This window comes from Sorex araneus, chromosome 3, assembly GCF_027595985.1.
Source record: "Sorex araneus isolate mSorAra2 chromosome 3, mSorAra2.pri, whole genome shotgun sequence".
In the NCBI taxonomy this organism is placed as follows: Eukaryota; Metazoa; Chordata; class Mammalia; order Eulipotyphla; family Soricidae; genus Sorex; species Sorex araneus.
Window position 1 is genome coordinate 195,557,155 of NC_073304.1, and position 12,763 is coordinate 195,569,917.

At 46.8% G+C, this 12,763-nt stretch overlaps 1 protein-coding gene across 1 annotated transcript; it reads right to left on the bottom strand.

Moving 5' to 3' along the window:
- Positions 1 to 26: 26 nt before the first annotated feature.
- On the bottom strand, positions 27 to 12,393 carry TMEM97 (transmembrane protein 97). The gene is made up of 3 exons (XM_004605034.3): positions 12,156 to 12,393; positions 3,792 to 3,936; positions 27 to 1,393 (listed from the first exon to the last, which is right to left on the bottom strand). Exons 1-3 carry the CDS (start codon positions 12,279 to 12,281, stop codon positions 1,134 to 1,136), a joined length of 531 nt encoding a protein of 176 aa, XP_004605091.3. The 5' UTR covers positions 12,282 to 12,393; the 3' UTR covers positions 27 to 1,133.
- Positions 12,394 to 12,763: the final 370 nt, after the last annotated feature.

Consider the following 12,763-nt stretch of genomic DNA (forward strand, 5'->3'; position numbering starts at 1 on the left):
CCCCTCACCCACAAAAGAAACCAGGCGGTGGTCAGCAGCTGTTTTTATTTGGACCAGGCACACGAGTGGACCAGACACTTCTTCCAGTGGTCCGACCCGTGTGGCTTGGGAGCAAAACAGGCAAAGGGAGGAACTGACTGGGACTGGCTGCTACCGTCTCGTGGGAATGTTCACAGGATTGAAGTTAGCCTCTAGTGTATGTTTGCAAGTGCCAAGAACGCTGATGTCATGTGAAGTGACCCAGTTGTACATACTGGACATACCATACCCAGCTGCCCTCTCTGCCTTGACTAAGAACAGGCCAGGAAAACTGAGCTGTGCTAGGAAGGACGGTAATCTCGGAGGAGGTTCGAAACTGGGTCTGATGTAACAGACGTCAGAGTAAAGGGATTTAGGCCAGGTGGTCTGTGAAAATAGAGAAAACTAGACCTGAAAAGATTAAAATAAATCTGAAGACAGAAACAACACATTTCAGTTGAACCTTTTTTCTGACTGAAAGTTATGGTAGGGCTGAGCCTTCCATTTAGGGGTGAAGAATTCCTTGAGTTTTAAATGAGTATTAAAAAGAAATATAATTTCAAACTTTAAAATGGACAGGAACATCCTATTGTTCAATTTGCTGATTTAGCCACATATATAGAGAGTCAAAATAATAAATGATTCATGAATATGCCAAATACATATATGTATATATGTGCATACATATATAATTTTGTGTGTGTATGTGGAGTGCAAAAGATTGAACTCAGGGCTTCATATACGGGGCCAATGCTCTACCAGTAAGTCACGCCCCTGGCCCAAGGAGCCCATATTTCACAGATGTTTGTCCAGTTTCTGGCCTGGTCTTGCTTTTAAGTAACCCTGCAGTAGAACTTGGGCATAGTGAGGTACAATAACTTCCCTATACAGTAGCCCAGATCCCTCTGCCCCTCCTCAGGTAGGCTGGTCTGTTTGTGCCAGTGCCCCAGGGAGATGTGGGGATCTGACCTGTTTCCTGCCAGTTCTTGCTCCTGGTGTAATGCTGCTGGTGTGTTCCAAATGCTACTGAAGACTGGGGTCTGAGCAGTTTTCCTGGTACTGGGTCAATAGGAAACTGCCCGTAGGCATCTCTCCTTGAGGCCAGTAGTGCCTTCTCATTTTTTCTTCCTTTTCTCCTCATACTTGTAATGGGGGCTCCGCAACATGAAAATCAGAAGCATGAGAGGGATGAAAAAGTAGGGAGCATAGATGGATACGAGGGCTATTCGTTCCCGCAGAGTCTTTGGCCCATGTCCTTTGAAACCACTGGTCTTGGAGAAATCCTCAAATAGAAACGTGGTGAGAATTGGAATTAGCGTTGTCATGGTATGAACTGCGTAGATGATCGCTGGGGTGCGGATCCACTTGCAACCTCCTGAGGTCATAGGGGGAAGAGAAGAGAAGCATTAGGTCTGTTCTTGGCCCCAGAGATGTTCATGACACCATCTAGCTTCTCTACCAGCTCCCTTCAGCCAGATCATTCTACCTTTTTCCCAAGTGGAAACAAATGGATAATGAAGTTTATAGTACTGCGTAAACATAAACTAGCTGGAGCCCAGCACATGCACACTGATGGCCAAAAAACCAAGGTTGGGTTTGACTTTTAATTCAGGAACATTCTCTCAGAGCTGAATGATAGGACAGCAGGGAGGGCATTTTCCTTGCACTTGGCCAACCTGGGTTGGATTCCCCACGACCCATATGGTTTCCCAAGCATCATCAGGAGTAACCCCTGAGCACAGCTGGATGTGAACTAAAAACAAACACCCTTGGGCAATAAAATGGCCAAAACTAGTTGAACTGGTTTGGTCTAAAATGTGGGCGGGAGTCCCACAAGTAGCATCTGGTAATTGTGTCTTGTTAGAGATGGGCTCAGATGCAGAAAGGCCATCTGCACTACTGTGTTCATTGCAGCACTATTTACAATAGCCAGAATTTGGAAATACCCTCCAAGTGCCCAGGAATAGATGACTGGATAAAGAAACTATGGTACATCTATACAATGGAATACTACGCAGTCACAAGGAAAAATGAAGTCATGAAACTGACTTATAAATGGATGGACACAGTATCATGCTGAGTGAAATGAGTGAGAAGGAAAGGGACAGACATAGAATGATAGCACTCATTTGTGGTTATAAAAAAACAGTATGAGACTAATACCTAAGGACAGTAGGAATAAGTACCAAGAGGACTGGTCCATGGTTGGAAGCTTGCCTCAAGTGCTGGCGGAGGGTGGGGGGATGAGTGGGGGGGTGGAGGGCAGCTGGATAGAAAAGTAACCAATAGGAACTGGAGCAATAGCACAGCGGGGAGGGCGTTTGCCTTGCACGCGGCCGACCGAGGTTCAAATCCCAGCATCCCATATGGTCCCTTGAGCACCGCCAGGAGTAATTCCTGAGTGTGCAGCCAGGAGTAACCCCTGTGCATCGCCTAGTGTGACCCAATAAATAAAAGGAACCAATATGACAATGACAGTTGGAAATGATGACTCTGGACAAGAGTGCTGGGAGGAGGTAAAAGAATATACATGATAGCCTTTTATTGCCTATATTACAAACTGTAATGCCCGAAAGGGAAGGAGTGAGTGAGTGAGAGAAGATAAGTGCCTACCCTAGAAGCAGTCTGGTGGGGGGCAGTGGAGGGAGGATACAAGACATTGATGGCGGGAAATGTACACTGTTGAAGGGACAAGGTTGGAATATTGTCTGACATGACAAAGCCAATCATGAACAACTTTGTAACCATGTATCTCATGGTAATTCAATTTAAGAAAAAAAAAGGAAAACAGATGGTATGACTCTTGTAGGAAACAAGTTGTACAAACTCTGTTATCACTTCCTTGGGGACAGCCACTTTCTTTTTAAAAACAATAGGCAGATGGGAACATGGGGAGAAGGAGTTTTAAATGAGCAGGTAGGTCCATGTAGCACCATTAAGATGTAATTCAGGGGCCGGAGCGATAACACAGCGGGTAGGGCGTTTGCCTTGCATGTGGCCGACCCGGGTTCAATCCCCGGCATCCCATATGGTCCCCCAAGCACCGCCAGGAGTAATTCCTGAGTGAAGAGCCAGGAGTAACCCCTGAGCATCGCTGGGTGTGACCCAAAAAGAAAAAAAAAAAGATGTAATTCAAAGGTGCAAAATAAAAGCAATTTTTAAAAAAAACTTGGGGGCCAGAAAATAGGACAATGCGATATTTGCCTTGTACATGGCTGATCCAGGTTCAATCTCTAGCATCCCATATAGTTCTCTGAGCACCACCAGGAGTGGTCCCTGAGGTGAGAGCCAGAAGTCAGCCCTGAGCGCAGCAAAGAATGGCCCAAAAGCAAAAAAAGAAAAATTTGGGGCAGGAGAGATTGTACGATATATGTTTTGCATACAGCAGAGCCTGATTTGATCCCTGATACCGCATGGTCCCCAAAGCACCACAGATAGTAATCCCCAAGCCCAGAGCCAAGCATAGGTCAATCTGGGGTTGACCAGATTATACCAGAAATAAACCCTGAGTATCATCAGGTATGTTCTCCCACACACAAAAAGAGCAAGTTCATTCTTGCAGAGGCCCCTGAGTTTCATGAGTGAGTCTTTCTGAGGATTGCGCAGTCTTGAAATGGCAGAGAAAAGCTGGAGGCACAATAGTGTCCTGGCCCCATCAGCAACTGTATCACCCTAGTCCAAATCACGGGAACCACGGCCCTAGAGAGTCTGTACCAAAGGTATGTGGAGCCAATCCAATCCAGAGCAGAAAGATTTTCCCATCATTTACCAACCTTTGAAGAAGGCGTATGTTGCAACGGGAAAGAAAGGCAGCTGGAACAGGAGCTCACAAAATATGAAGGACTTCAGCCACGACGGAGGGTCATGAAAGAGCGGGTCTTTGAACTCCTTGGCATACCACTGCATCAGGTTTCTCAGCTGGAAAAAGACAATCACAATGAGCACAATACTGAATCCTGGTGGCTCCAATCCATTGTTGCGGGCCCCGGCACAGAGGCGTACCCCGCTGGTTTTCCTGAACAGAATCTAACTCTCACGGTCTTGGTGAAGCTTCCCTCAGCTCTTGTAGTCCCTTTGTGCTAACAGGCATTTTGGTCCTGACCCAGGAGAGAGCTGGGGTGTACCCATTATTGAGACAACAGTATCTGCCACTCAGAAAATTCATAGGATGGTTGTGGAAGGGACACAAATGTGACAGATACCAGCAACAATGTTCTTTAGAAGAGCAATAGCGGGAGGGGGGGCTGGCACAATAATATAGTAAAAAAGGCATTTCTGCCTTGCACGTGGCAGACTCAGGCTCACTCCCTGGCACCACACGTGGTCCCCTGAGCCCACTGGGAGTGATCCTTGAGCACAAAGCCAGGAACAAGCCCTGAGCACCACTGGATATGATCCAAAATCAAACCAAACAAAAAACAGAGAACAAACAGAAAACTCCAAAATCTTGAAAAGCAGACAGGGAAACTATTTCTGGTATTTCTGGTATCTGTCCTTTCATATAGCAAATGCACACCAAACTGAAGGCCAGGGTTCTCAAACAACAAAACTAAGGGACTGGAGAGATAGTAGAGTGGGTTAGGCACTTGCCTTATATGTGGCCAGGGTTCAATCCCCGAAACCACAGAGGGTACCCTGATGTGATCCAGGAGTGATCCCCAAGCACAGTGCCCGGAGTACACCTTAAGCATAGCTGGGTGTGGCCCCAATATAAAACAAAACAAAAATAAGCTGGCCGGCCTTGTTTTTCTGGGGAGATTGAAGGTGAAAGGGAGATAAATCTAACTTCTGTAAAGATGTTATTTTTGTTTAAATCCCCCAAACTCTGGGACCTGTACAGCAGGTAGGCTGCTTTTTTTTTTTTCTGTTTCTCCAAGATTTATTTTAACTTTTTATTAAATCACCATGTGGAAAGCTACAAAGTTCTCAGGTTTATGTCTCAGTTATACAATATTCAAACACCCATCCCTTCACCAGTGCCCATACTCCACCACCAAAAACCCCACTATACCCCGCGCCCCCACCCCCTACCCCCGACTGTATTACTATTGAATTTCACTTCATTTTCTCTTTACCTTGATTATATTCCATATTTCACTACAAAACTCATGATAGTTGTTGGAGTTTCCACCCAAAAGAGACAGACCTACTACCAAGGAAGCATTTGATAATTAGTTTTCCATTGCTGGAAATGAAGAAATATGTAGCCCCACTGCTACAAGTACATAACTCTTCTTTTTTTTTTTCCTTTTTCCTTTTCCCTTTTTTTTTCCCCCGTCATCCCCCTTCCCGAGCCTCATAGTATGGTGTATGCCACGCCGCGTCGGCCAGCGTGGGGCTTTTGCTTAGCTTACAGTCCAGAGAGGTGGCTGCTACATTAATAACCTTCAATATTTCAACAAAAACTTACTGTTATTATTCGTAGTTTCCCCCCCAAGTCAGACCTGTTCAGAAGGAACCATTTCACATTGCTGACAATTATAAATGTTAAGTCTCCGTCCGCGCGGTTTTGGATTTCTGTATAAAGTCCAGGGAAAATTCTGCCAGAAATCGCATAGCCCAGCTCACAGTCCCAGTGCATTGCTGTTCTGGGGACATGGTTGGGAGCACTTGCTGGGTTCAGAAGTCATCCATCTGGCTCCAGATGTTGGGCGTAGAGCAGCAGGGCGGCCGTGCGAACGCATGGCCACCCGGTTCGAATCCCGGCGGAGCGCCAGCAGGTAGGCTGCTTACTTTGCACATGGCCAACCTGGGTTCGAGCCCTTTTCCCAGAACCTCACCAGAAGTGATCCCCAAGCACAGAGCCAGGAGTAAACCCTGAGCACTGCCAGGTGTGGCCCCCAAACCAAAAACAAATTTCCCAGACGCAGTTTCTTCCTCATTCTCAACTCCCCTAGGTCAAAAGTTTTTCTTTTCTGGAGCCCAGAAGTATATTTATAGAACTAACCCTATTAACCCTGCCCAAACCATAAATTATAGAGCTTATAGGCTATGAATGAAGGCTGGACAGTTAACGGAATTAGTTCTAGCTTGCTGCCCTGCCTCCACTTCCCACCCCTCATAACTACGCCAAAAGCACCAGGGTCTGGAGAGATGCTACAGTAGGTAAACCACCTGCCTGTCTGATCCCCGGCATGGCAGAGTCCCCTGAGCACAGCCAGGTGAGAGCCCCCAAATGAAAGCTATGAAAGCTACAGGTTATGATGACGTGGGCCTAAGAGGAGGAAGGGGGGGTTGAATCTGACTTTGGACTTTTGCTTAGGAGCCTAAAGCCTTGGGCTGTCCCTGCTACACGGACTGCTGAAAGGCTGCAGCACTGGACCTCCTGGATCGGGAGGTGGGGGAGGGGGGTGGGTGGGGAAGAGATTTGAGAGGTTGTCCCGTGTGTGTGCGGGTGTGTGTCCAGTGTATATAATGTGTGCTGGATTAGCGGGGGTGTGTGTGTGTGTGTGTATCCTGGATGTGTGTGTGTGTGTGTGTGTGTGTTGCGTGTGTATCCTGGATCAGCAGGTATATGTGTGCCGCCATCTCCACACACCTGTCTCTGAAGTCAAATATGTCTTAATACATGACAAATAAAAGACAACTTCTAAGGTAAGAATTTAGTTTACAATGGAAAACCCAAATATATCTTCCTGTTAATTTTTAATCAGAGATAAAGGCTCACAAAATAGAGTCCTGTGAGGGAGCTTTAAGTAAATATTCAGCAGCCATGGTGCAATGGATAATGCATCTGACTACAGAGCAGAAGCAAATGTTCAGAAACAAACTTACTTTTTTTTTTGCTTTTGCTTTTTGGGTCATACCCGGTGTCGCACAGGGGTTACTTCTGGCTCATGCACTCAGGAATTACTCCTGGCAGTGCTCGGGGGACCATATGGGATGCTGGGAATTGAACCCGGGTCAGCTGTGTGCAAGGCCTTACCTTACCCGCTGTGCTATTGCTCCAGCCCCGAGAAACAAACTTTCTGGTAGCATAAAATTGATTCCACAAAGGCTCTGGCTAGATAATTTGTTGACCCAGTGACCTTGGATTTGTATTTGATTTGAAACTAAAATTCAAAGCAATATCCTTTGATTTCTTCTAAGCACTTTTCAGGATGGAATGGCAGAGAACTGACCTGGGCTATTTCTTCATTTGTAGAAGAAACAATTTAGAAGAAATGTTTAAGAGTTTGTTTCCTCATAGAATACTGGAGGGAGGAAAAAGCCAGAGAGATAGTACAAGTTGATCATGTGCCTTCAATGCCGGTGAAGCCAATTCAATATCTGGTTCACGTATGGTCCCCCAAGCACTGCCAGGCATAATCCCCAAGGACAGAGCCATGTGTGGCCCCCAAACAAACAAAATTAGCTAGCTCCATAGTCATCAGGACCCAATCACTTGCTCACAATCTTAGAAGCCCCCTGAACTGAGTTACGCTCAGGTCCCAGCAGAGTTAAAACATGGAACCTGGGGGCAGAACTGGCTCTGAGTGTTGACTCAAGACAAAATCCTTAGTCTCAGTAAACTTGTTTCCCGTCTAAAGTAGGGCCAACCTTCACTGGTGGTAAGATAAAATGAACTCTATATAGAATGAACCTATAGTCTATAGAACAGTGGTTAGCATGAAATAAGTGGGAAATTATTCAACTGAATAAGACCTATCTGGAGGGCCAGAGAGACGGTAGAGAGAGAGGTTACAATACTTCCTTTGCAGGTTACCAATCCTGGTTTGGTCCTCAGAAGCACATGTGGTCTCTTTTTTTTTTTTCCAAGACTGCACATTCTGGACACGGTTTTTTTTTGAACCACATGTAGTCTTGACTGAGTACCACCAGGAGTGACCATAGATCCAAAAGTAAGCCCTGAATGCAGCTGAATGTGGGTCAACACCCCCAAACCCGTCCCACAGACACACAATATTTGAAAATTTACCATTTACTCCTATTAAAATTTTAGCATGCAACTGTCAGAAGAACTATTATTCGAATATGTGAGGTTCTGTGTTCAATCCCTGGCATTGCCATTAAAAAAAAATAGATCAGACACCAGAAAAAGGTAATAAAATTGTTTCTATTTATGCCTGACTCACATTTGACTCAACTAATCATTGTTAGCCATTAAAATATTCACCTGGGGCTGGAGCAATAGCACCAGTAGGGCATTTGCCTTGCACTCGGCCAACCCGGGTTTGATTCCCAGCATCCCATCTGGTCCTCCGAGCACCGCCAGGAATAATTCCTGAGTGCAGAGTCAGGAGTAACCCCTGAGCATTGCCAGGTGTGACCCAAAAAGCAAAATAAAATAAAATAAAATAAAATAAATAAATAAAAATTCTCCTGGCGGACACATGTTTTCTTTCTTTCTTTTTTTTCCTTTTTGGGTCACACCCGGCAATGCACAGGGGTTACGTCCTGGCTTTGCACTCAGGAATTACCCCTGGCGGTGCTCAGGGGACCAGATGGGATGCTGGGAATCGAACCCGGGTCGAGTGCGTGCAAGGCAAATGCCCTACCCGCTACGCTATTTCTCCAGCCCCCACATGTTTTCTTAATCAGGAGTTGTCACAAAGTAGTTTTTGTCTTCTCTAAGTTATAAGGAGGGCACAGAATGATTTCACTATTTCACATATTGGTGCGCCTCTATTTTTCCTTTAAGAGATGCAATGCAGAAGGCTAGTATAGGGGATAGAGAGCTTGCCTTGCATGTGGCACACCCGGGTCAATCCCCGGCATCCCATATGGTCCCTCGAGCACCACAAAGAATAATTCCTGAGTGCAGAGCCAGGAATAACCACTAAGCATTGTTGAGTGTGGCCCCAAAACAAAACAAAACAAAAAAGATACAATGCCACCCAGATACAAACAATACTACAAAATGCTTCCTGTAGAATCAATAGGTTCCAATCCAAACAAAATTCTTACTGTTTCATAACAGTTTTCCAAGTATTGATTTGGTTCCAACCAAGATACTTAATCTGCAAATTTTAGCCCAACTATTATGTGATTTCCCACAAGCTGTTTAGTTCTAGAGGAAAATTCTTCCTATTTTTGGAGGAAAAAAGAAAAAAAAATACTCAATTTTGGCAATTTTCCAAAGAAAACCTTGAGAACAACTCAAGGCTTTTATTTTTCCCCAGAAAGAAGCAACAAAATTTGCCTCAAGACACAAACACACACACCACCCACTGAAAGGTTTTTTGTTTGGTTTGGTTTGGTTTTGGGGTCACACCCAGCAATACTAAGGAATTACTCAGTGATCAGAGGACCATATGGGATTCGGGAATCGAACTCTGATAGGCTGTGTATAAGGCAAACGCCCTACCTTCTGTACAATTACTCTGGCTCCTTGCCTGAATTTTGTTACACGGGTTCTGAAAACCATGAAAACTCCTTTCTTCAAGGACTGTGCCAACCTGTTCTGGAAAGAACATGTTTACAAAGGCCTGCATGGCTCAACAATGGCTGCCATAGAAGTCCATATCCTAATCCCCAGAATCTGTGATTTGTACTATTTGGGCCAGACTTTACAGATGTGACTCAATTAGGATTCTTTTTTTTTTTTCTTGCTTTTTTTTTCTTTTTTTTTTTTCTTGCTTTTTTCAATTAGGATTCTTGAGACAGGGAGATTATCCAGGTTATTTGCTGGTGAGTCCTAATTGTGATCACAAGATTAACTTTTATAAGGGCAATAAAAGTGGGTTGGGGGAGACAGGAGTAAAGAAAGTGCATCAGGGCCTGGAGAACTAGTACAGGGACTAAGATGCTCTCCTTGTATGCAGCCAACCCTGGCTAGATCACTCCACCAGCACCATATATGGTCCACTGAACAGCACTAGGGGTCACGCCTGAGCACAGACCCAGAAATTGGCCACCCAAGTGGCCCCCGAACAAAGCCAATAACAAAGGACAATGTGATCATGAATCTATTGCTAACTGATCTGATCTATTGTGATCTATTGCTATTCTGATCTATTGCTAACACTTGGGGCCACTGGCTTCCCACAGAACTGACCCAGGTTCAATGCCCAGCACTGCACACGGTGGTGCCAGGAGTGACCCCTGAGCACAGAGCCAGGAATCAGGCCTGAGCACCGCTGCACAACAAAGACAAAAACACAAAGAAGGCAGCAGGGGAGTACCTCAAGTGATAAAGCACATGCCTTGCATATGTGAGGCCTGTTTAGTCCCTCATCTATCCCTGCCCCATCCCTGCTAATCATTTGCTCAAGCCCTCCCCCTGTCCCTGGTGGCACCCTAATCAAGAAAAGGCACCTGAGTGACGCCAGAAGCAGAGATGAGGTGACAAGCCAAGGAACCCTGGCACCACCAGAAACCACGAAACGCAAGTCACAGGTATTTCCCCTGTGCGCTGAAGAAACCAACCCGAAACCTTGATGAGTTCCTTCAAACTCCTGAACTCTGGTACTGGAAGAGAATACATTTGTGCTGTTTCATGCCTGTGTTTTTGGTGTCTTCCAGCACTAAAAGGAAACTGCGTTTGCTGGTGCCTATAATGTACTCCAACTCCATGCTATTCCAGAGTCCAAAGCTTGGGCTCCGCCAAGACACTCAAGAGTTCTGGGAAGAACCAAGTTCCCAGACTGCAGCCGAATGCATGCCATATGCTACTGATACGGTGCCCAGGCACAGGCCTCCCAGGTCAGCCTGGTTCTTCAAACAAACCCAGAGACTCTGGAGTCAGGGGGTACAGGGTGAAGGAGGGCCCTTTCATCTTTGGGAGAAGCTTAGACACCTGGGAAAATTGACAGAAATTAGACTTCTACCAGAAAACTCATGGCACGCATATGCATTCACCATACCGGTTCATGGAACTCAGGATAAGAAGTCCCACTACACAGGAAGCATTTAAATTTTATTTCATTTTATGGCTTGGATTTTGGACCTCATCCAGAGAGGTGCTTGGGGACTATTCCTCGTTCTGTGCTCAAGAGTGACCCCTGGTGGTGCACAGGGGACAACATGGGGTGCTTGAGATTTGAAAAGGTGGTGGTGGGGTGGGAGAGAGGTGGGATGCAAGCCGATGGCCTTAACGCAGGTCCTATCTCTCCAGCCCAAAAAAGCATTTTCAAGGAGAAACATGGATGATCAAAATTTCAAGTTAACAAGTTAGGTTTTGCCCAAGTTCTACAGAAGCATTGAGAGAAAAGAACTGAGGTCTGAAATTCCACGAATGATTAGAGGCCAAGTAAATGCAGAAAACAAGAATTTGTCCCCCAAAATATAAAAAGCATTAAAGTTTATGGGTCACGAATGCTCTCCAATAACCACGAAACGGGCTTTTCGCGTGTATCTCTATTCTTACTAGCATTCAATTAAAAGGGCCGATTTGAGGTGTGAGAGACAGCGTAAGAGGTTGAGCATATGCCTTGCGTTTACCCAAGAAACTCCCAAGGAAATTGCAAGGAAATTGCTGAGAGCAACCCTGGGGGCACCTCCACACAATCCGCTACGCCCCCCCCCCCCAGGGCAAGTGTGAAAGGTGTTGGTCATTTAGTTCTCAGGCTTTGCAGTTTTCACACCACTCATCTATGGATGTCTTTTAGACAGGTCTAATTCTACTTGGATTCTCTCTCTGGAATCAGATGACATTTTATTTAATCAAGTTGTTTTGGGACCACACCTGGAGGTGCTCAGGGGTTGGTTCTGAATTCGAGGTCGCTCCTGGAAAAGCTCAGGGGACCCTGCAGCTCGAACACTCACATGCAAAACTTTCGCTTTAGCTATATCCCCAGCCCTAGACGATCAAGTTCTTCCACGAAACAATTTAAAAACAAATTGAAACGTGATGGAGACACTCCGCTACTTCTGTGTTCTTTTTTCTACTACTGCCAACAGACCAGAGGTGGGATGTGGAAGCATACCCATTTAAGATATATATATATATATGTATACATATATATCTTCAACATATATAATTTTTTTTTTAAGAACCAATACCGGCCTCAGCCCTTGGGAGGTAGGGGCTGGGACAGGCAGGACCTACAGCAGCAGGCGGGAAGGAAAGGGGCCAGAATTGAAATCATGGGTGGGAGACAGCGGAAGAAGAGGCCAGTTGGGGCGCAGGACAGCCTCAGCGCGCGGGGGGATCCCAAAGTCGACGAGCGGGATCCAGAATCTACCCTGGCTCTCACCTCGACCGGGAAGAGCTCGAGCGGCAGCAGCATCTGCAGATCCATGACCAGGGTGATGGGGATGTGTGAGAGGAAGTAGAAGCCCAGCAGCCACTCCAGGCCGCGCCGGGCACTCAGAAGCCCCATGATCCGTTGTCTGAGGCAGGAAAGAAACGAAGTCGCGCTAGCCGGGACCTGCCGACGTGGGAAGAGAATTAAAACCGGTTCTGGGTCCCAGGACCCGTGCCGGGGCGGGCCGCCCCGCCCCTTTCGGGGGGCTACGCAGGCTTCTCCCATTGGCTGGCGCGGCGGGCCGGGGGCGGGACTCGCTGCCGGGACCGCCTATTGGCTCGCCGGGGTGTAGCGTGAGGAGGCGCCACGTGGGCAGGGGCGGGGCTGCCCGCGCCGCGTTGGCCCGCGGGCGAGGCGGGGGCCGCTGCTCCTCCGGGGGCGGCTCCGTGGCTCGTGACCGCGTGGCGTTCTGGCCACATTGGCCGCTGTCCACCGTGGTCCGGGTCTCATTACATCATTTACTGAGCGCCTCCGGGGAGCCGGGACAGGGTCGCGGAGGGAAATGGACCGCTAAAACTTCGGGGGTGGCACCGACCCGGGCTCACTGAGAATGCAGC

Bases quoted from the DNA above. Each gene is read 5' to 3' on its own strand.
- TMEM97 (XM_004605034.3), bottom strand. From the start codon at position 12,281: ATGGGGCTTCTGAGTGCCCGGCGCGGCCTGGAGTGGCTGCTGGGCTTC. The intron at 3,937-12,155 runs GTGAGAGCCAGG...GTCTTTTTCCAG, and splicing joins TCGAGCTCTTCCCGGTCGAG to CTGAGAAACCTGATGCAGTG. The intron at 1,394-3,791 runs GTTGGTAAATGA...CTATGACCTCAG, and splicing joins AACATACGCCTTCTTCAAAG to GAGGTTGCAAGTGGATCCGC.